Source organism: Nansenia antarctica (assembly GCF_963989245.1).
Source record: "Nansenia antarctica genome assembly, chromosome: 18".
In the NCBI taxonomy this organism is placed as follows: domain Eukaryota; kingdom Metazoa; phylum Chordata; class Actinopteri; order Argentiniformes; family Microstomatidae; genus Nansenia; species Nansenia antarctica.
Genome location: NC_137691.1, coordinates 17,673,079 through 17,693,078, shown reverse-complemented (window position 1 = coordinate 17,693,078; position 20,000 = coordinate 17,673,079). Strand labels below are relative to the sequence as shown.

The 20,000-nt window shown below is 49.3% G+C and overlaps 1 protein-coding gene across 1 annotated transcript in view; it reads right to left on the bottom strand.

The window, feature by feature from the left end:
- Nucleotides 1-20,000, bottom strand: part of r3hdm2 (R3H domain containing 2) — a gene marked incomplete at both ends in the record, with an annotated part of 63,642 nt that overhangs the window by 21,802 nt on the left and 21,840 nt on the right. Inside the window, 14 exon segments of the mRNA XM_080548010.1 lie at nucleotides 1,298-1,396; nucleotides 1,738-1,913; nucleotides 2,608-2,864; nucleotides 6,719-6,775; nucleotides 7,518-7,549; nucleotides 8,021-8,116; nucleotides 9,397-9,505; nucleotides 9,654-9,794; nucleotides 10,592-10,651; nucleotides 10,988-11,066; nucleotides 11,532-11,658; nucleotides 11,831-11,920; nucleotides 17,648-17,689; nucleotides 18,047-18,259. Coding sequence (XP_080404136.1) covers nucleotides 1,298-1,396; nucleotides 1,738-1,913; nucleotides 2,608-2,864; nucleotides 6,719-6,775; nucleotides 7,518-7,549; nucleotides 8,021-8,116; nucleotides 9,397-9,505; nucleotides 9,654-9,794; nucleotides 10,592-10,651; nucleotides 10,988-11,066; nucleotides 11,532-11,658; nucleotides 11,831-11,920; nucleotides 17,648-17,689; nucleotides 18,047-18,259 — 1,578 coding nt within the window.

The window sequence follows — 20,000 nt, the reverse complement described above, 5'->3', positions numbered from 1 at the left end:
AGAGGTAGGAGGTAGGAGGTAAGAGGTAGGAGGTAGGAGGTAGGAGGTAAGAGGTAAGAGGTAGGAGGTAGGAGGTAGGAGGTAGGAGATAGGAGGTAAGAGGTAGGAGGTAGGAGGTAAGAGGTAGGAGGTAGGAGGTAGGAGGTAGGAGGTAAGAGGTAGGAGGTAGGAGGTAAGAGGTAGGAGGTAGGAGGTAAGAGGTAGGAGGTAAGAGGTAGGAGGAAGAGGTAGGAGGTAGGAGGTAGGAGGTAAGAGGTAGGAGGTAAGAGGTAAGAGGTAGGAGGTAGGAGGTAAGAGGTAAGAGGTAGGAGGTAGGAGGTAGGAGGTAGGAGGTAAGAGGTAGGAGGTAAGAGGTAGGAGGTAGGAGGTAGGAGGTAGGAGGTAAGAGGTAGGAGGTAGGAGGTAGGAGGTAAGAGGTAGGAGGTAGGAGGTAAGAGGTAGGAGGTAGGAGGTAAGAGGTAGGAGGTAGGAGGTAAGAGGTAGGAGGTAGGAGGTAAGAGGTAGGAGGTAGGAGGTAAGAGGTAGGAGGTAGGAGGTAAGAGGTAGGAGGTAGGAGGTAGGAGGTAAGAGGTAGGAGGTAGGAGGTAGGAGGTAAGAGGTAGGAGGTAAGAGGTAGGAGGTAAGAGGTAGGAGGTAGGAGGTAGGAGGTAAGAGGTAAGAGGTAGGAGGTAGGAGGTAGGAGGTAGGAGGTAAGAGGTAGGAGGTAGGAGGTAAGAGGTAGGAGGTAGGAGGTAAGAGGTAGGAGGTAAGAGGTAGGAGGTAGGAGGTAAGAGGTAGGAGGTAGGAGGTAAGAGGTAGGAGGTAGGAGGTAAGAGGTAGGAGGTAAGAGGTAGGAGGTAGGAGGTAAGAGGTAGGAGGTAGGAGGTAGGAGGTAGGAGATAAGAGGTAGGAGGTAGGAGGTAGGAGGTAAGAGGTAGGAGGTAGGAGGTAGGAGGTAGGAGGTAGGAGGTAAGAGGTAGGAGGTAGGAGGTAGGAGGTAAGAGGTAGGAGGTAGGAGGTAGGAGGTAGGAGGTAAGAGGTAGGAGGTAGGAGGTAGGAGGTAGGAGGTAAGAGGTAGGAGGTAGGAGGTAGGAGGTAGGAGGTACCATGGTGTACTGCTGGGGAGGATAGAGAGAGAGGTAGGAGGTAAGAGGTAGGAGGTAGGAGGTAAGAGGTAGGAGGTAGGAGGTAGGAGGTAAGAGGTAGGAGGTAAGAGGTAGGAGGTAAGAGGTAGGAGGTAGGAGGTAGGAGGTAGGAGGTAAGAGGTAGGAGGTAAGAGGTAGGAGATAGGAGGTAGGAGGTAGGAGATAGGAGGTACCATGGTGTACTGCTGGGAAGGAGAGACGGGCAGGAGGACCTGGGGACAGGAGGGGCTGGAGTACGACACAGGCTGTGAGGGCTGCATGGACGCCACCGACTGAGAGGAGGGGGGGGGAGAGGAGGAGAGGGGGGGGGGAGAGAGGAGGAGGGGAGGGGAGAGGAGGAGAGGGGGGGAGACAGGAGGAGAGGGGGGGGAGAAGAGGATTCAGTAAGGGGTTAGTACACAGAGGGAAGTTATTGAGGAGGGGGGGGGGAAATGCAAAGGGGGGGGAGACAGAGACAATTTAGTTTCAATGATCTGGAACTGAAACTGTACTTGAATCTAATCAGGTTTCAAAAATCAAGGGTTGTAACATCATCAGCCTCTCAGAAACTGTACTTAGGGTTAGGGTTAGAATATAGAATCCCCCCCCCCCCCTCCCCCCGGGGTGAGCTCACCTGGGCCATCATGTGGTTGCTCATGGGGTGTTGCTGAGGGGTGGGCAGCAGGGCGGTCTGGGGGGGCGCCTGGGGCTGCTGTTGCTGGGGGGGGCAGGGGCAGGGCAGCAGGCTGCGGCAAGGCTGGGGGGCCGGGGCACAGGGGGGGCACAGGTCTGGACTCACCAGGGGGAGACCTGGAACGATACACACACAGAGGTCAAGAGGTCAAGAAGTACAAGGGGATTGCTACTGTTGACTATCGCCCTCGTCTATATCAGGGGAGAGGCTGGTGGAGGTAGAAACCAGAGGACGGGGCTCTTTGGAATGCAATGTGTTTGATTACGTGTTCCAGTCTGTGCGATGTACAATGAACCCGTCCTCCAATGAACCCGTCCTCTACCTCCACCAGCCTCCCCTGTTCTACATTGAGTCTGGTAGCCTTAACTATCGAGTGTTAAGAGTCAGGGTAGGCTATGTAAACACATTGTGGCCTGGTCTGATATTTGTATTGGCGATATGCCGATGTGTGTGATCTTGATCGACAGTGTGTCTCTGAGCCCACTAGAGGGCACTGGTCCTGTCCTGCGCTATGAGTCACTACTCTTTTGCCATTTCAACTGAAATTAATTTCAATTAAAAAATCTTGTCAAGTCAATTCTACAATTTCAATGGCCTTAAAATGCTCAAAGCACTATAATGACAGTCAATACATTCTCAGATGATCGAAAAATCTCTCTCTCTCTCCCTCCCCCCCCCTCTCTCTCTCTCTCTCTTTCTCTCTCTTTCTCTCCCCCTCCCTCCCCCCCTCCCTCTCCCCCTCCCTCCCTCCCCCCTCCCTCTCCCCCTCCCCCTCCTCCTCCCTCTCCCCCTCCCCCTCCCCCCCCTCACCGGTGCGGGACCCCCGGCAGCTGCCCTGCGAGCCCTTGCTGCTGCCCAGGCTGTCCCCGCGGGTGAGGATGGAGATGCCGGAGAAGCTGCTGGCCTTGGTGACGGGCGGCCGCAGGGCGCGGTGGTTGGAGCTGTCGCTGTCCGTGCTGCTCCAGGGCCGGGGCTCCAGGGGCTCCAGGGGCTCCAGGCACTTCATGTCGCTGTCCGTGCTGCTCTGACGGCTGCTGGACGCACGGCTGGAACTGTCCCTGTTCCCCCTGTGGGGGGGTGGGGAGGGAGGGAGGGAGGGGAGGGAGGGAGGGAAGGAGGGGGGAGGGAGGGAGGGTGGGAGGGAGGGGAGGGGGGGAGGGGAGGGGGGGAGGGAGGGAGGGAGGGGAGGGTGGGAGGGAGGGAGGGAGGGAGGGAAGGGAGGGAGGGAGGGAGGGAGGGAGGGAGGGAGGGAGGGAGGGAGGGAGGGTGGGAGGGAGGGAGGGAGGGGAGGGGAGGGGAGGGGAGGGGAGGGGAGGTGGAAATGTATAGATGAGGGGGGAGAGGAAGAGGGAGATGGGGGGAGAGGAACACAGAGGAAAGGTAGAAGTTGAGGAGGAGTGTGGGGCAGGTGGAGAAGTGGAAGAGGGGGGAGGGGGGTGGGGAAACAGGTGAAGAGGTGAAGGAGGAAGGTAAGAAGTGGAAGAGGAGAGTGGGAACAAGGGAACACAGAGTGGTCAGCCAGGGGCCTCAGCAGCAGGGAGAGAGAGGCAGGCCAGGAGACACAGGGCGTTCAACACAGATGCAGATGTCGGCTGGCCGGTCAAAATCATAGGTCAGGCAACAAACCACACAGTTACCCCAACACACACACACACACACACACACACACACACACACACCTACACACGTACGCACGCACACACACACACACGCACGCACGCACACAATGAAACACACATGCAGATAGAACTGATGCTCTGTTTAATCAACAGGTGAGAAAGTGCAGTTGTGTTGGAGAAGAGACACATAGAACCAGAAGAAACGACGTGACTGAAAGCACTTCAGAAAGGGCGTACTCACACTGAACAACACAGATAATGGAGTACACCTACTGTCCAAATACATACTGTACCTACTACTACTAAGACAGTGTTGACATAAACGGCGCCACCGCTGGAATAACACTATGGCTTCGTTGTGTAATCAGTGTTCTTAAATACACACTTGCTGCCTGTTTAAACTATGTTGTTGAATATACACCCACTGGCTGTGTAAACTGTTATACACACACACTCATGTTCTGCTCAATCTATGTTGTATACTCTCTTGTAGCCTGTTTACACTATGTTGTTTAACACACACTTGTAGCCTGTTTAAACTATGTTGTTTAATACACACTTGTAGCCTGTTTAAACTATGTTGTTTAATACACACTTGTAGCCTGTTTAAACTATGTTGTTTAATACACACTTGTAGCCTGTTTAAACTATGTTGTTTAATACACACTTGTAGCCTGTTTAAACTATGTTGTTTAATACACACTTGTAGCCTGTTTAAACTATGTTGTTTAATACACACTTGTAGCCTGTTTAAACTATGTTGTTTAATACACACTTGTAGCCTGTTTAAACTATGTTGTTTAATACACACTTGTAGCCTGTTTAAACTATGTTGTTTAATACACACGTGTTGCTTGTTTCGTTCTGTGTCGTCACCCTGGGTAAAGCCAGCTGCCAAGTGAACTAGCGAATACTATACTGTGAAGAGGAATCACCAGCCTTCGTAGAATCCCTCAGGTGTTGGCCAGGGTTCAACAAAAATCACTCTCACAGCAGTCCTAAATATACCTAGTGGCTTTTGATTGGATTTGTTCTGTTTCACGGTTCGGTTCAGATATAAGGTAGTGTTGCTCGTTATGCACTTGGAACGAAAAGTGTGGCACCTGCATTAACGGAAGAATCATTTGAGGGCACTTTCCTCCAACAGGGTTGCATATTCAGAAGTACTGTGGACCGTAGAACTGCTGACAGAAGGCTAACTTTGTTTAAAACTGACAATGCAGAATAAAACACAACTAAGGGCAGTTGCGCAGGCGTATCATAAATAAGTCCACTGAAGCGTCCCCCCCCCCTCCTGTTTTAACACCGTCTCTTATCTGATGACTCACATGAAACACCCATGCAGATGGAAGACTGTACTCCCCCTGCGACTTATTAGTTATTCATATTCAGAATAATACGTTTCATTGGAGGGCGGTAACCACGGATTACTTTAGCAGCTTTACAAAATGGCACAAGTGAGCTTTAACAGTTAGTTGGTTCCAGATTGTGTGAGAACAGGCGGAGAATAGGAGAATAGGAGGAGAGAGAGAAGAGAGAGAGAGAGAGAGAGAGAGAGAGAGAGAGAGAGGAGAGAGAGCGAGAGAGGGAGAGAGAGAGAGAGAGAGAAGAGCTCTTACAGAGAAGGATGGAAATGAAGTGAAAAGAAAAACAAGGAAGCGGGGGGATCTCTCATCTCCTGTAGATAAGATAATGTCAAGCCTGAACCCCCCTCCAAATGGAGAGCTGTAGAGCCGTGTTTGAAGGTGGCAGTGGTTAATCCATATTTCAGAGAAGCAGTAATTAATGGATGGTCTATTTAAAGCCCAGCTAGCTCTGCGCGCGGCTCCACAGCCCTCACTGCCACAGTCTATTTTAAGGGAGGGCGGGTGCTCGGTCTCTCTGCAGACAAAGATGAGAGGAGAGGAGGAGAGGAGGAGAGGAGGAGAGGAGGAGAGGAGGAGAGGAGGGATCCTGCTTTTTTGTCACATGACATTCTCCTCCGTCGTCTCCTCCATGCAAAGACACTGTGAAGGTGCTATCTCACTGTCCGCCACAGGGGGCGCCATTCTATTAATGATTGGTTTCTTTGGATCATTATCGTCATTATTATATCCTCAGTATAGATGACATCAGTATAGATTACAGATGATCAACTTAAATCATGTATGTGATGTGTATCGATGCAAGCAACTGATCTGAAAATAATACATGTTTTTTATGGACAAGTGTCTTGGAAAATTATGAAATACTAATAATACTAATAATAATAATAACAATAACAAGTGTTAATCTTACTAAGCTACGGACGCTTCAGTGGATCTACATTGAGGCAGTGGCACTGAACAGCACAACCTGACATCATCACAACCTGACATCATCACAACCTGACATCATCACAACCTGACATCATCACAAAACACACCTCAAACATTAACAGCTATTAAACTGTAACTCTAAATATCTCTGGTAGGAACACAAATTGTACTTTTTGCACAAAGATGAAGAAAAAAGAAAAGAAAAGAAGAAGAAGAAGAAGAAGAAGAAGAAGAAGAAGAAGAAGAAGAATTATACTCCAATAAATCAATAAAGAAGTGGTGCTGGACGCAGAGAGGAAACGGTGTCATCACTCAGAAGGGAATGTGATGATGCACTTGGTACGTTCCACCTACTAAACCTGCCATACCTGTCCGGATCCCTTCCTCTCACATAATAGAATTCTCCAGAACATAAACAACCCTTGAGATGGTCCCACGGGGTGGAGTTAGGAAGCCCAGCTGTGGGAATGGAAACAGGCTTGTTCACTAGGCTGGAGGCCCAGGTGCTGAGCAGCCCTGGCCGGACACTAGTTAGGCTTGGCAGGCATGGGGACCGCTGGTGAAACCCTCACCTAGGTCAATAGAGTATGAGTGTGACAGTGTCCAGCCCTGGTGTAGCACAACACACGCACCCCAGAAGACGACTGTTCAACATGTGACGTGGGTTACGACACTAGAGACCAAATCAACAACAACAACAACAGCAGCAGCAACAACAACAACAACAACAAAAGAACGAAAATAGTGGATGCAAATGTATTATGATAAAGATGTAGCGATGATAAAGGGGGAGGGCGGAGTCAATCCCCCCCGCCCTGGAAAAAACCCCAGGAAGCAGCCATGCACGGGCCAATGAGAGAGCCCCACGGTGCGTTCAGACGAGCCAACCAAACGCCAAGCAGGATACACAAATCACCACAGTCACCACCGGATGGGCATGGCAACACAGAGCACACCCAACCAACCCAGCCCAAGCCAACCCAACCCCAGAACCAAGGCCAGTACCTAAAGATCTGCCTCCTCTTTTGAGAGCTATGAGAGGAATAGCCATCAGTGGAGAGTCTGTGGGGGTTAACATTAGGAGAGAAATAACTGGGGTTACTGGATGGTGGGAGGGAGAGGAGGGCGAGGGGGTTACCTCCAGAGAAATGCACACAGAGCAAAAAAATTAAGAAAGAAAAAAAAATAAAAAAATGTCACAGTCCAAAAGGCCCACACACTTTCTCTTATTTTTTTAATTTTGCCATTTAGCAGACGCTTTTAATCCAAAGCGATTTACAATTACGAATTACAGGGACATTCCCCCTGAAGTAACTGAGGGCTAAGTGCCTTACCCAAGGACACACTAGTAGTGGTGTGGTTTCTCCTCCGCAAACAGGAAGCTAACCTTCACACCCATGGGGCTTATAAAGGTGGATTTACAGTACTGTCGTATGCACAACTTGTGCATATTTCTATTTCTGGACGAAAGAAAAAAACACAAAAAACTCACTCTCACCTCCTGTAGTCTATATCTGAACCATAAACATGGGCACATTTTACTGCATTCAATCTCAGCAATCCCCCCCGATTTCCCGGCCCTGAACAATTAGGCTAACACATGTATTCTCATTGGAATACAGGTAAAATCACAGCCAATGAGATGCTGGGGGGGAGAGGAGGAGGAGGAGGAGAGCACCAAGAAGAGGAGCAGGAGGGGGAGTGGGAGAGAGAGAGAGAGAGAGAGAGAGTGGGGGGGGGGGCTCCCCCAGTTCCTTTACAAGTGTAGACATGAGGGGTTTCCGACGTGAGGCAGAGGGCTTACCTGTTGTCGTTGACGTATCCGTTCTGAGAGGACTGAAAAGGAAAGGACACCTGCGGGTTACCGACAGCTTCGACACCCAGCGTCTCCCCAGAAGCAGAGGAGCCAGAGCTGAACCCCAATAAAGCTGCAAGGCTGAAGGGCCTCACATTCATACTTCTATATTCTACTGTTATAATGTTCATGGGGGGGTGGGGGGGGGGGAATCAAGAAGGGGGGGAATCAGTGTGTGTCATTATTACGGTTAGAACTATTAACAGATAGCAGGGTTATGGACTCACTGTAATACAATTTTAAAGTACCCTTTTTTCTCTCTCTCTCTCCTTATCGAAGATACTACCGATAGTCCCCACTCTTATATGCTGTATGATGCAATGTTAGCGGATCGAGAGGTAAAGACATGATTAGTGGATTGATTAGAAGTTGGAACGACTACTCCTCCTTGCCTCTGTCGAGTCACGTGCCCGGTGCTGGCCGGACCGCTCCCCCCCTCCCTGACCACTTACTTCTCGGGCAAAGATCCGGTCTCGTACCCGCTGATACTCCTCCTCCCGCTCCTCGATGGATTTGCTGCGCCGCCCGTCCTGCAGCGGCACACGCATCTGTGATTGGACACGAGAGAGAGAGGGAGAGAGGAAGGGAGGGGTCGACAACCTCATTGGACAGAGGTGCAGTGTTTCCCCTAGGTTTGCTGCCTTGGGGGGGTGGCATGGACCGTGGCATGGACCCCCCCCCCCCCCCCCCCCCAGGGGGTAAGACCCTGCCTCATACCAGCGTCATGTCCAGGGGTGTACTTGTACATTAAGCCGCCTCACGCTACGGAAACAGGAGATAGGTTCCTTCCCTATGGGCCATTAGGCTCCAGAACCATCGGTTCTCAAGGCTACTTACTTATGTGGTCTTGACTACCTGTCCACTTTCTCACCTGGTTCTTGCTCTCTCTCTCTCTGGTGTGCCGAGCAGACACCATCCTGCTCTCTCTCCTTCTCTCCCTCCCTATCCTCCTCTCTCCCTTTTGCTGTCAACCAAAAGGTAAACAAAACAGCCAGAGTATTTATAATCTAATATCCATATAACATCATTATAATTGAATATTGGATTGCTGTGGGCAATCCAGTCAGATAATGTCATTTTGACTTTACTCTCTCACCTGAAAAAAAAGCGTATGTCCAACTATAAAAAACTGACATTTCCAATGCTTCAATCAACTGTCCATGCACTGTAAATATGCCATTATGGTATTACCATGAAGCCCAACTCTAGCAGAATAAGAAAGATAGTATATCTACTTTAAGTAAAATAATAAAGTGCCTCCAGTTAGCTCTTTAGCTGGCAAGTGTGCAAGGAGACTAGCTCATCTCATCACCTCTGAGCTAGCTAGCTTGCTAGTTCTTTGACACTATTTACACTATGGAACTATAGTCAGACACTTTCTAGTCACGATAATAACGACCAATTTTAACCAACTTTCTCTGTCAGAACACTCAGCAATTATATTTGCTAACGTTTCAACTTGCTTACTTTCAATCTGCAGACATCACAGCCGGCAAAAACTCTCGCGTCTCGCGCGCACACTTGCGCAAAATCTTGTATTATTCTCCAGCGCTGGCACAGCGCGAAGTATGGAGATAGGTCTGGCTATGCGAGACGACGGCGGACTAACGTTACCAACGAGCCTATGGGCTTGCCACTCGCCAGATTCGGGTTGGGTGCCCCCCCAAGGCAATGGTAGGGGAAACACTGAGGTGTGTACCCTGTAGAACTCCACGGTTCTTCCAAAAATGTATGTTATGTACTTTACATTGCAAAGATCTGTATGTGTGTGTGTGTGCATACGTGTGTGTGTGTGTGTGTGTGTGCGTACGTGTGTGCGCCTGCGTACCTGATTATCGTCCTTGTCCATACTGGCGTCGTCCCTCTTGAGGATGAACTTCTTCTGGAAGTCCATGTTCCTCTCGTCCTTAATGTGCTCTGAGAACCTCTGCTCTGGGCTGTGGGAACCCAGGGAGGGGGGTGTTTGGGGAAGGGAGGTAACAATTACACTTAACACAATTACACCGCCCAGTGTCTTTCCCCCCCCCCCCCCCCCCCCCAGTGTCTCCCCCCCCCCCACCAGTGTCTCCCCCCCCCCACGCTTACATGCGCGTGTTGCCGGTCTTGTTGATGATGACGGCCTTGCCCGTCTGGTCCACGTTGTGATCCATCCCGAAGTACGCCGCCACGCGGTGCAGCAGCATGCGGTGGTACGACGTCATCTGAGGGAACTTCTTGTACTGGTTACTGCAGGAGGGGGGGGGGGGGGGGGAGAACATGGACGCAGACCAACCTGTCAGTGAAGTCATGCTAGCGATGCTAACCTCTGATAGACAGGGGGGCAGGCAGACAGCCCTGCCAGTGAAGTCATGCTAGCAATGCTAACATGTCATCCACAGGGGCGCAATGCTACCATGTAATCGACTGGGGGGGACAGCAGTCCTTGCTAAAAATATACTGTGAGACACACACTGGAGAACACAGTTACTGAAGCCCAAACCTGTTCCGGCAATATCAACTACAACTTGCCATATATATATATAGATATTTTTATATTTATTTTTTAGGGCATTTCTGCTTTATTGGGGTAGAGACAATAGAGATTGACAGGAAGGATGGGTGACAGAGAGGGGGGATGATGTGCAGGATATGTCGACGGCTGGAATCGAACCAGGGACCTGGCGATTATGGCATGCGCCTTAGTGTGCTACACCACTTACGCGCCAACGTGCCATATTTATCGGAAATAACAAAAAAAGGGAGACGCCTAATCAGTAAGCCGATGTCGAATTTTAAAATGGCTTAAAATGTGGGTAACAGTTAGGGCATAGGTAAGGGTTAGGGGTTAGGGGTTTGGTTAAAGTCAGGGTCAACTGGGTTACGGTTTTTACCTACAGGTAAGTGGTGGGACGCTGGTCCGGAAGGTCCGTTTAGTCCCACCCATATTCATCCGATTACAGCGGCTATAAATACAGGGATGGACGGACCTAGAAAGCTAAATTTAAATACGAGTGAGTGGGTGGGTGTAAAGAATGTTGGCTCACTTGTCGTCATTAATGAACTCCAGGATATCTTGTTCTAGTTTGAGCAGCATCATTCGATCCCTGTTGGGGCAGAGAGAGAGAGAGAGAGAGAGAGAGAGAGGAGAGAAGAGGGAGAGAGATTTAGTGTGTGTGTGTGTGTGTGTGTGTGTGTGTGTGTGTGTGTGTGTGTGTGTGTGTGTGTGTGTGTGTAAGAGAGAGAGTCTGAGTGCAGTCCGAGGGCCAACTGTTCACACAAAGATCAAAGGCACCGTGATGAATACTTCTCCAAGAGGAGGCTGCTGCATGGAGCTGTAATACCCCGGGGTGGTGGTGGTGGTGGTGGTGGGACTAGCTCATATTTCAATGGCAGTGTTGTGGCGAGTCTGCTGTAGATCGATGAGGCCCTCCTCAACATACCTGGGGTTGTTTTTCAGTGTGTTGACCAGAAACTCGTGGACGTCGATACCAGTTGAGTCTGTGTACTCCTGACTGGAATCTGAGGGAAGGAGAGAGACAGAGAAACAGACAGAGACAGACAGACAGACAGACAGAGAGAGACAGACAGAGAGAGAGAGAGAGAAACAGACAACAGATGTGTGAGTGAATGCCTCTCCTTCCCCCCTCTAGTACAGTAAATGATTCTGCCAGTTTGATATACAGTATATTCCCAAGCACATCAACTTTCACAGCTTCAGCTGATCAAACACCTGTGAGAGGAAACGCACTTCAAAACCAATGCCATCTACAACATCCTCTCTGTGGTGGTAAACAGCCAACCCTAGCACTAGTCCTCTCTCCCCGCCCTGGGTTTAGGGCCGCCTCTGTAAAAGACACCTCACCCACCGTTGTCTTAACGACAGGTGGCGGCAAGACGACGTGACACTCGATACCGCGCGGCGACATTCAGCCTCAGACAGAGAGAGGGGTCGTGCTATATCCCAGACAATGCCCCCCCCCTTACCGCGAGACAGCATCTTGCGCGGAGTCTTGTCCTTGTTCTTCTCCTTCTCCTCGTTCTCGTACTCGTCTTTGGACGACTTCTCCTCCTCCTTGTCGGAGGGGCAGCTGATATGGAGCTGGATGATGTCCTGCAGCAGCCAATCAAAACAAGGGCTCCCGTTTATTCAGGACAGGAAGGTCGGAGCTGGCTGAAGCTCTCTTTACAAAATCTCTAGCGATATCACGGTTTACTAGAAATATCATAACTAGGGGGAATCCCGCTGTAGTCTTGTGTCACGCGTTAAATACGGTGAGCCGTACCTGGGATTCTGGGAGTCCGTCTGTGCAGAAGGGACCGGAGGATTCCTCACACACAGCCAGGCTTCTCACCAGCTTCAGCTTAGCGTTGGACTGAAACACACGACGACAGGACAGGAGAGGCACATGTGTCAGGTCGTGTGGTCATTAAACTATTCTATTCTATTCTATTCTATTCTATGTGCCACCGTGCTTTATGTTAAGTTTTTATTGATTCGTTATTGACATTAAAGGAGTTTTGTGTGTGTGTGTGTGTGTGTGTGTGTGTGTGTGTGTGTGTGTGTTTGTGTCCGTGTTGGAAATCTGCCACCTCTGACCACCATGATCAAATTCATTCTGAAGCTTCAAACAACATCGTCCCTGATGATAATATAAACCTTGCCCCCCCTTGAATTGTTTGGGACATTAGTTGTTGTGTTTCTCCATGCGTGCATCATCCGAAGAGGCAGTCACCAGAGACAGAAAGGCCAGAACATGGGTGACTCCAGTCCCCTAGTGTTTCTCAACCCTCTCCTCGGGGCGCCCCAGCCGCTCCACATATTTGATCTGTTCCACCACCAGCACACCTGATTCAACTAATCAAGTACAAACCATAATTGCTTTGTACTTGATTAGTTGAATCAGGTGAGCTGGTGGTGGAACAGATCAAATATGTGGTGCGGCTGGGGCGCCCTGAGGAGAGGGTTGAGAAACACGGGGCCGAGAACACTCCTGGCCCCTCCCCTCACCCCTGGCCTGTGACATGTTTGTATATGAAGCGAATGTCACCCCGACAGTCCATTTTAGAAAGCACTTTTCGGGGCCAAAACAGTGTTGGTAAGTGAAATTAAATATTTATTCCAAGGGGTATCCATCTCTGTGTGTAAATGTCAGTTGTGATATGTTTGTGATAATGCTGTTGTTGTTGTTGTTGTTGTTGTAGTACAGTATGTTGCTGTTGTAGTTGTTGGCTGTGGACTATGTGCCCAAACTAATTTCCCCCCAGGGATGAATATTAGAATAATTATAATTATAATAATGAAGTGAACTGAACTCTACAACTCTGGTTGTAGCGTTCACGTATCCGAATGGATAACAAAGTCAACTGATGTAAGAAATCCAGAACCTCAACTGCACCAGGGGGGTATTCCAAGAAGCTCGATAAAGTTCTAAGCCTCGATAAAGTTCTAAGCCTCGAAAATGTTAGCTTGCGTTCGGTGCCATCAATGTGGCTCAAATAATTCGCTGCTTGGTTGAGCTCCTTCTGAGTCAGATATAATTAGCCTGCTCGCGACCAGGCTAAAACACTGGCTATGGTAAGACGCGCGTCAAAAAGGCTCACAGGCGGAAACTACATCCCGAACGACAGTTCCTCTTTTAGGAAATATTAGTTCCCACTTCACACGAGATAGATAGATGGATAGGTTGACTGTGTGATAGATAGATAATTTGATATTTTGAAAGTGTGATCGATCGATAGATAGTTTGATTGTGTGATAGATAGATCGATCGATCGATGGATACATAAATTAAAAAGTGTAAAAAATAAAATAAAATGAATAGGTATGTCTATCAACTTGCATTGCTGTCATCACAGCGGTCTGGCTGGCGCAATGGTTAAGGCAGTCGGTTGGGGTTCCAAAGGTTGCGAGTTCGAGACTTGACTAAGTGATTATTATTTTATTTTTTTACATTTAACCGAAGATTTCATGCAAAGGCTTCCAACACCATTGTAATCGTGTCAGTTCTTGTAAATTAGCCTGCACCATAATTGTATAGCCTACATACTTTTTTAGATGAGATTTTAGATTAGATTCAGACAACGAAATGCAGTAAAAAGTGCGTCTGAAGAGGGATTCGAACCACGTCTAAAAATGACGAATAAATCCTGTGGCAGCGGTCGATACCACTAGGCCATTGTGGCGTTATGACAATTGGTAGCCTGCTGCTGATATCACCACAGTAGTAATATTCATTTATTAAAATATGAACATATAACAATAACTGGGGCTAGTATGACCTACGCATTTAATCGGTCAGCAATTTCTTGCCAAACCAATTCCCTCGCCTTGTTAATTGCGGCAGTATTGCACTATTTTACATCTTATTTTTCCGTCTACATAAAAATCAATAATTCGGAATGCTGCGCAAATGTAGTACCCCTGCAGAGTGGAGTATCTTCATTTCGACAGATCGACTCTTCAGGGCTCTTTATGTCTGCGTGCACGCGCCCATATCGAAGATTTGTAAGCCTGTCTTCTGTGAACACTCATCACACAAGGCTGATCCTCGTTCGAGGAATCACCTGAGGCTTGAATTCCAATCTCGAGTTGCCTGAGCGCCGCATTTATTTATATCGCCGCTGATCCACCTTTAGTGGAATGGCCCCCAGTTTCTTTCTTGCAATGGCAACACGTTCTATTACATCTGACTGAGGGTGAACCCAGCACTGCAATTCCTTGCCATCGCCACACACGTCTGAGTGCTGATCAATGACTACATAATGAGGGTGTTTGTTCACGTTGTCTATCAGCGCTCCTCTCTGCCTCTGCATGTATCCCTGGGTGAGCTCAACCTCTCCGTAACCAGTGAATAATAGAGAAGGAATGTATTATTACAACTAAACAATATCAATACAAACAGTGATGAAGAACAACTGTCCCCAGGCTAAAACAACACTGCATGTATAGGGAAAGCATTTACAGACACAGTGATGTTACAGTATAAAGAGTTCTAAGAACGCAGAGTTCTAAGAGTTCTAAGAAGGCAGATTTCATGAGGGTTCATTGGAGTTGAGGAAGGTTTCATTCAGTGGCACTCTTAACACACTTGGCAGCCCAGCTATCTGGTGTGAAAGAGGATCTAAGTAGAAATTAGGTCAAGACAAGGGAAGTGTGTGCTGCAAAGAAGCAACCCAGAGGGGTGTGTGTGTGTGTGTGTGTGTGTGTGTGTGTGCGTGCGTGTGTGTGTGCGTGTGTGTGCGTGCGTGTGTGTGTGCGTGTGTGTGTGTGTGTGTGCGCAGTAGCAAATGGCGCTTCTCCACTACCGTCCCGTACCGTACCGGAACCCGTGCTCCCGCTTTCTCCACTACCACCTGGCCCGTACCGGGCCGTAGTACCTGTACTGATTTTAGCTACCGCTCCTGAGTCGAAGTGAAAGGTACTATCCCTGCTACTCTGTGCATTCTTAGACATGTCTACGTCGACATGATTGCAAAGATGCCACTTGAAATGAAATAAAATCCAAGTTTATTTGTGTCTTACACACACACACACACACACACACACGTTCGCCTAGTATTTGACTGCCTGTAGCCCAGTCACGAATGGTCCCAGTATCTTCAGTAGCTTCAGAAGGAACAAGTTGTTTTTTATTGTGCTTAGCAAGCAGCACCATTAGTTATTGCTCATATATATTTATTTTAATCCTGCTCTTTTACCAACTGCTAAGACAAAAATATAGTAAGCTAGTTACATTAGCTAGCTAAAGATATTGGTCCCCAAATCATTTTACAACTTGTTTAGCTATTATGTTCCGACGTTTATGTCGAACCCAGCAGTAAAGGTATCTAACTACGTACAATAGCTAGCTAACGTTAGCCTACAGAAGTGGAAAACAAACATCAGATCAGATATATAATCGGGTTATAATGTTGTTGTTTTTTTTACATTTAACCGAAGCCTTCATGCAAATCGATTTACAATATATATATATATATATATATATATATATATATATATATATATATATATATATATATATATATAATGTCTAAGTGAATCATCTATCTACTCAGAAAGGCTTCAAACACCATTGTAATCGTGTCAGTTCTTGTAAATCAGCCTGCACCATCATTTTATAGCCTACATACTTTTTTAGATGAGATTTTAGATTAGATTCAGACAACGAAATGCAGTAAAAAGTGTGTCAGAAGAGGGATTTGAACCACCGTCTTAAAATGACGAATAAATACTATGGCAGCGGTCAATACCACTATGCCATCGTGACAATATGACTGTATGTAGCCTGCTGTTGATATCACCACAGTAGTAAATATTCATTTATTAAAATATGAACATATACTATATAATAGAATAACTGGGGCTAGTATGACCTACGCATTTAATCGGTCAGCAATTTCTTGCCAAACCATTTCCCTCGCCTTGTTAATTGCGGAAGTATTGCACTATTTTACATCTTATTTTTCGTCTTCATAAAGATCAATAAGTAGGAGTGCTGCGCAAAAAGTAGGACCGCTGCGGAGTGTAGTATCTTCATTTCAACAGTTCGACTCTTTGGGGCTCTTTATGTCTGCGTGCACGCGCCCATATCGAGGATTTCTAAACCGGTGTTCTGTGAACACTGATGACACAAGCCTGATCCTCGTTCGAGGAATCACCTGAGGCTTGAATCTCAATCACGAGTTGCCTGAACGCGGCTTTTATTTTAATCGCCGATACACTAATCAACGTACGTGGAATACCCCCCTGGTCTGGTCAATGGAGAAGCGCCAAAAGAGAACACACATGATCCTATTAACATGCAGGCATTACCACACACATACTGTACACCAGTACTCAGTGCTCATGGACGTGCACACACACACACGCACACACACGTATGTGAATGTTCCCAGTATAGTCCCATCCATAAATACACCCAGTGTTAAGCTGAGAGCTCATGGCTAAGAACCCATGGTCTGTCTTTAGTGGGGCGGTAGGGCTAGAGCAGGGAGGTAGGGCTAGGGCAGGGAGGTAGGGCTAGGGCAGGGAGGTAGGGCAGGGAGGTAGGGCAGGGAGGTAGGGCTAGGGTAGGGAGGTAGGACAGGGAGGTAGGACAGAGCAGGGAGGTAGGGCAGGGAGGTAGGGTAGGGAGGTAGGGCAGGGAGGTAGGACAGGGAGGTAGGGCAGGGCAGGGAGGTAGGGTAGGGAGGTATGGCAGGGCAGGGAGGACAGGGAGGTAGGGCAGGGCAGGGAGGTAGGGTAGGGAGGTAGGGCAGGGAGGTAGGTAGGGCAGGGAGGTAGGTAGGGCAGGGAGGTAGGGCAGGGAGGTAGGTAGGGCAGGGAGGTAGGGTAGGGAGGTAAGGCAGGGAGGTAGGGTAGGGAGGTAAGGCAGGGAGGTAGGTAGGGCAGGGAGGTAGGGTAGGGAGGTAGGGCAGGGAGGTAGGTAGGGTAGGGAGGTAGGGCAGGGAGGTAGGTAGGGCAGGGAGGTAGGGCAGGGAGGTAGGTAGGGCAGGGAGGTAGGGCAGGGAGGTAGGGTAGGGAGGTAGGGCAGGGAGGTAGGGTAGGGAGGTAGGGCAGGGCAGGGAGGTAGGGTAGGGAGGTAGGGCAGGGAGGTAGGTAGGGCAGGGAGGTAGGGCAGGGCAGGGAGGTAGGGTAGGGAGGTAGGGTAGGGAGGTAGGGCAGGGAGGTAGGACAGGGAGGTAGGGCAGGGCAGGGAGGTAGGGTAGGGAGGTAGGGCAGGGAGGTAGGTAGGGCAGGGAGGTAGGGCAGGGAGGTAGGGCAGGGAGGTAGGACAGGGAGGTAGGGCAGGGAGGTAGGTAGGGCAGGGAGGTAGGGTAGGGAGGTAGGGCAGAGAGGTAAGGCAGGGAGGTAGGGTAGGGAGGTAGGGTAGGGCAGGTGGTGCTAGTAGCAGGGATGTGTCGAACTGCTGGATGCTGGTCCCATAGTGATGTCCTGTGGGGCAAGTAGGGGCCAGTCTAACTCCTGGACTGTCGTCCCAGGCCCAGTGCTGCTAGTAGGGGCCAGTCTAACTGCTGGACCCTAAGTCCAGGATTAGGTTGTTGACACTGGGAGCTGACACAACACAGTGAGGGCAGCGAGGTGCTGGCGCCGGCCTCACCTTGGCCCTCTTCCTCCCATGGCCGTGGTTCTGTCCACGTCTCTGTGAGGGAGACAGACGGGGTTAGCTCAGCGGCTAACGGAGAGCTACTGTACATGCAGTAAACAACAACATCTTATTATAATAATCTTGGGACGGAATATGAAACGTACGATATGATCATACTTTTACTTGTCCATAACCATGGAAATTACAGTATTTGAGCATGTCAGCATTATAGCACATACTGTATATACACAAGCGACATGTCTACGTTATTTTCATTCAATATAACCCTGTGTGTTTCTCAGGGCTTTATGTGTATGAGTGTGTGTGTGTATGAGTGTGTGTGTGTGTGTGTGTGTGTGTGTGTGTGTGTGTGTGTGTGTGTGTGCGTGTGTATGTGTGTGGTCAGCCCACCTGGGGGTCCTGCGGGGAGCTGTCCTCGGCCTCCAGAGCGTCCACGCTGCCCTCCCTGCCCAGGGGCTGAGGGGACGAGGCGCGGGCCCTGCTGCCCATGCTGCTGCCCTCCTCCACAGGCCCGCTCTCACCCTCCTGCTGGATGTCTGGGGACAGACTCATGGACATCTTCTCAGAGGAGGGTGGGTGGGGGTGGGGAGAACCCAGAAACACCTGTAGAGGGGGAGGGAGGGGGGGAGGGGGGGAGGAGGGAGGGGAGAGAGGGGAGCACACACTGTACTGTACACACTGTCCTGTACACACTGTACTGTAATGACATGTAATGATAAGACATTTTGGGAAAAGGCAGAATAACAAATAGAGCATGTCATTAACAACCGCCACTACAATAACCACCTCCATCACGTATGAGATGACAGGCTTTGTCAATGAGCAGGTGGACAGCGAACAAAACCACAGGGGGGGGATGATGTACTGTCAGAGCTGCAGGCTAAGAGAGGAGAGGAGTGTCACAGAGGGCTTACCTGAGGTGGAGGTCAGCTGTGCTGCGCTACGTCTCCGTGCAGGCAGGGTGGAGGGGGCTGGAGGAGGTCCTATAGATGTGGACTGGTCCGGGCTTCAGGGCGAGGGTGGGGGCGTTCCATAGCAAGCCTTAGTGCCTGGAGGAGGGGCGGGAGTGACGAGTGGGGGGGGGAGGGGGGAGGGGGGTAGGAGCAGCAGTGGACCAGGGGGGCGGGGGGTGGGGGGTAGGAGGGGGGAGGGAGGGGGGGGATGGCACCAGCGAGATCACTGGGCTTCTCTCTCTTCTCTCTCTCCGTGCTGCAGCATGGCAGGGCCCTCCTCCAAGCCGGGAGCCCTAGAGGGAGGAGAGAAAAGAGGGGGATGACGTCACTTCATCACACAGGATGACTCACCGCTCAGCGGGGGGGGGGGGGGGGGGCTGCGTGCTGCTGGCTCCCTCGCTGCCTTGCCAACGGTGGTTATGAAAGTCCATTTCCTGTAATCATTCACGCTCCGGCGGTTATTAGGCTGTAGAGGCCAGATCTGATCTGGGTGGTTTTTTCATCATCGCAGGCTGACGGCTGCAGGACCGGCCTACATACTGGTACGTCCTGGACAGCAGCAGGTATTAGCCTGACCCCCTGACCCAGAAAGTATTCAGATCACTTCACTTTGTTTTCCCAAATGTTTTTGTGTTTTAGAGTCGAAATGGATTCTTTATTTTTTTTGCCATCAATCGACACACAATGCCCCATGATGACAAAAGCAGTGTGTCGTCGCAGAAACATTGTGTAATTGATTCCTATGCAAACCCGAGACTATAGAAACAAAATTAATTAATTCCTTGCAGTTAGCCTAGATGGATTCAATTCAACATGTTGAGTAACTCGTTGAAGACATTTTTGCATTTGCGAAGGGTATGAATACTCATGTAGCCTAAATGAGGTATTTCTGTCAATGTATGTGCAAAAATGTCTAAAAACTTGTTTGTGGATCGACGGCAAAAAGACAAAAACATTTTAGGCTTAATCTATTTTAAATTGAGTCTATAACACGTGGAAAAAGTGAAGGGGTTTGAATACTTTCCGAAGCTACTGTAGTTAGGTTGGGTATGCACACACACACACACACACGTCTATTCACCTAACAAAAAACAAATAAAAAATACAATTACACACACACACACACACACACACACGCACACACACACACACACACACACACACACACACACACACACACACACACACACACACACACACAACTATCATCATCGTCGGCTCCTGCAAACTCGGCTTCTGCAAGCGCGACAGGACAGTTAAAACACATCCAGGATGCTTTCTGCTGCTTGAATGAGTCACACTCCATCTGTGTATGTGTGTGTGTGTGTGTGTGTGTGTGTGTGTGTGTGTGTGTGTGTGTGTGTGTGTGTACATGTGTGTGTGTACATGTG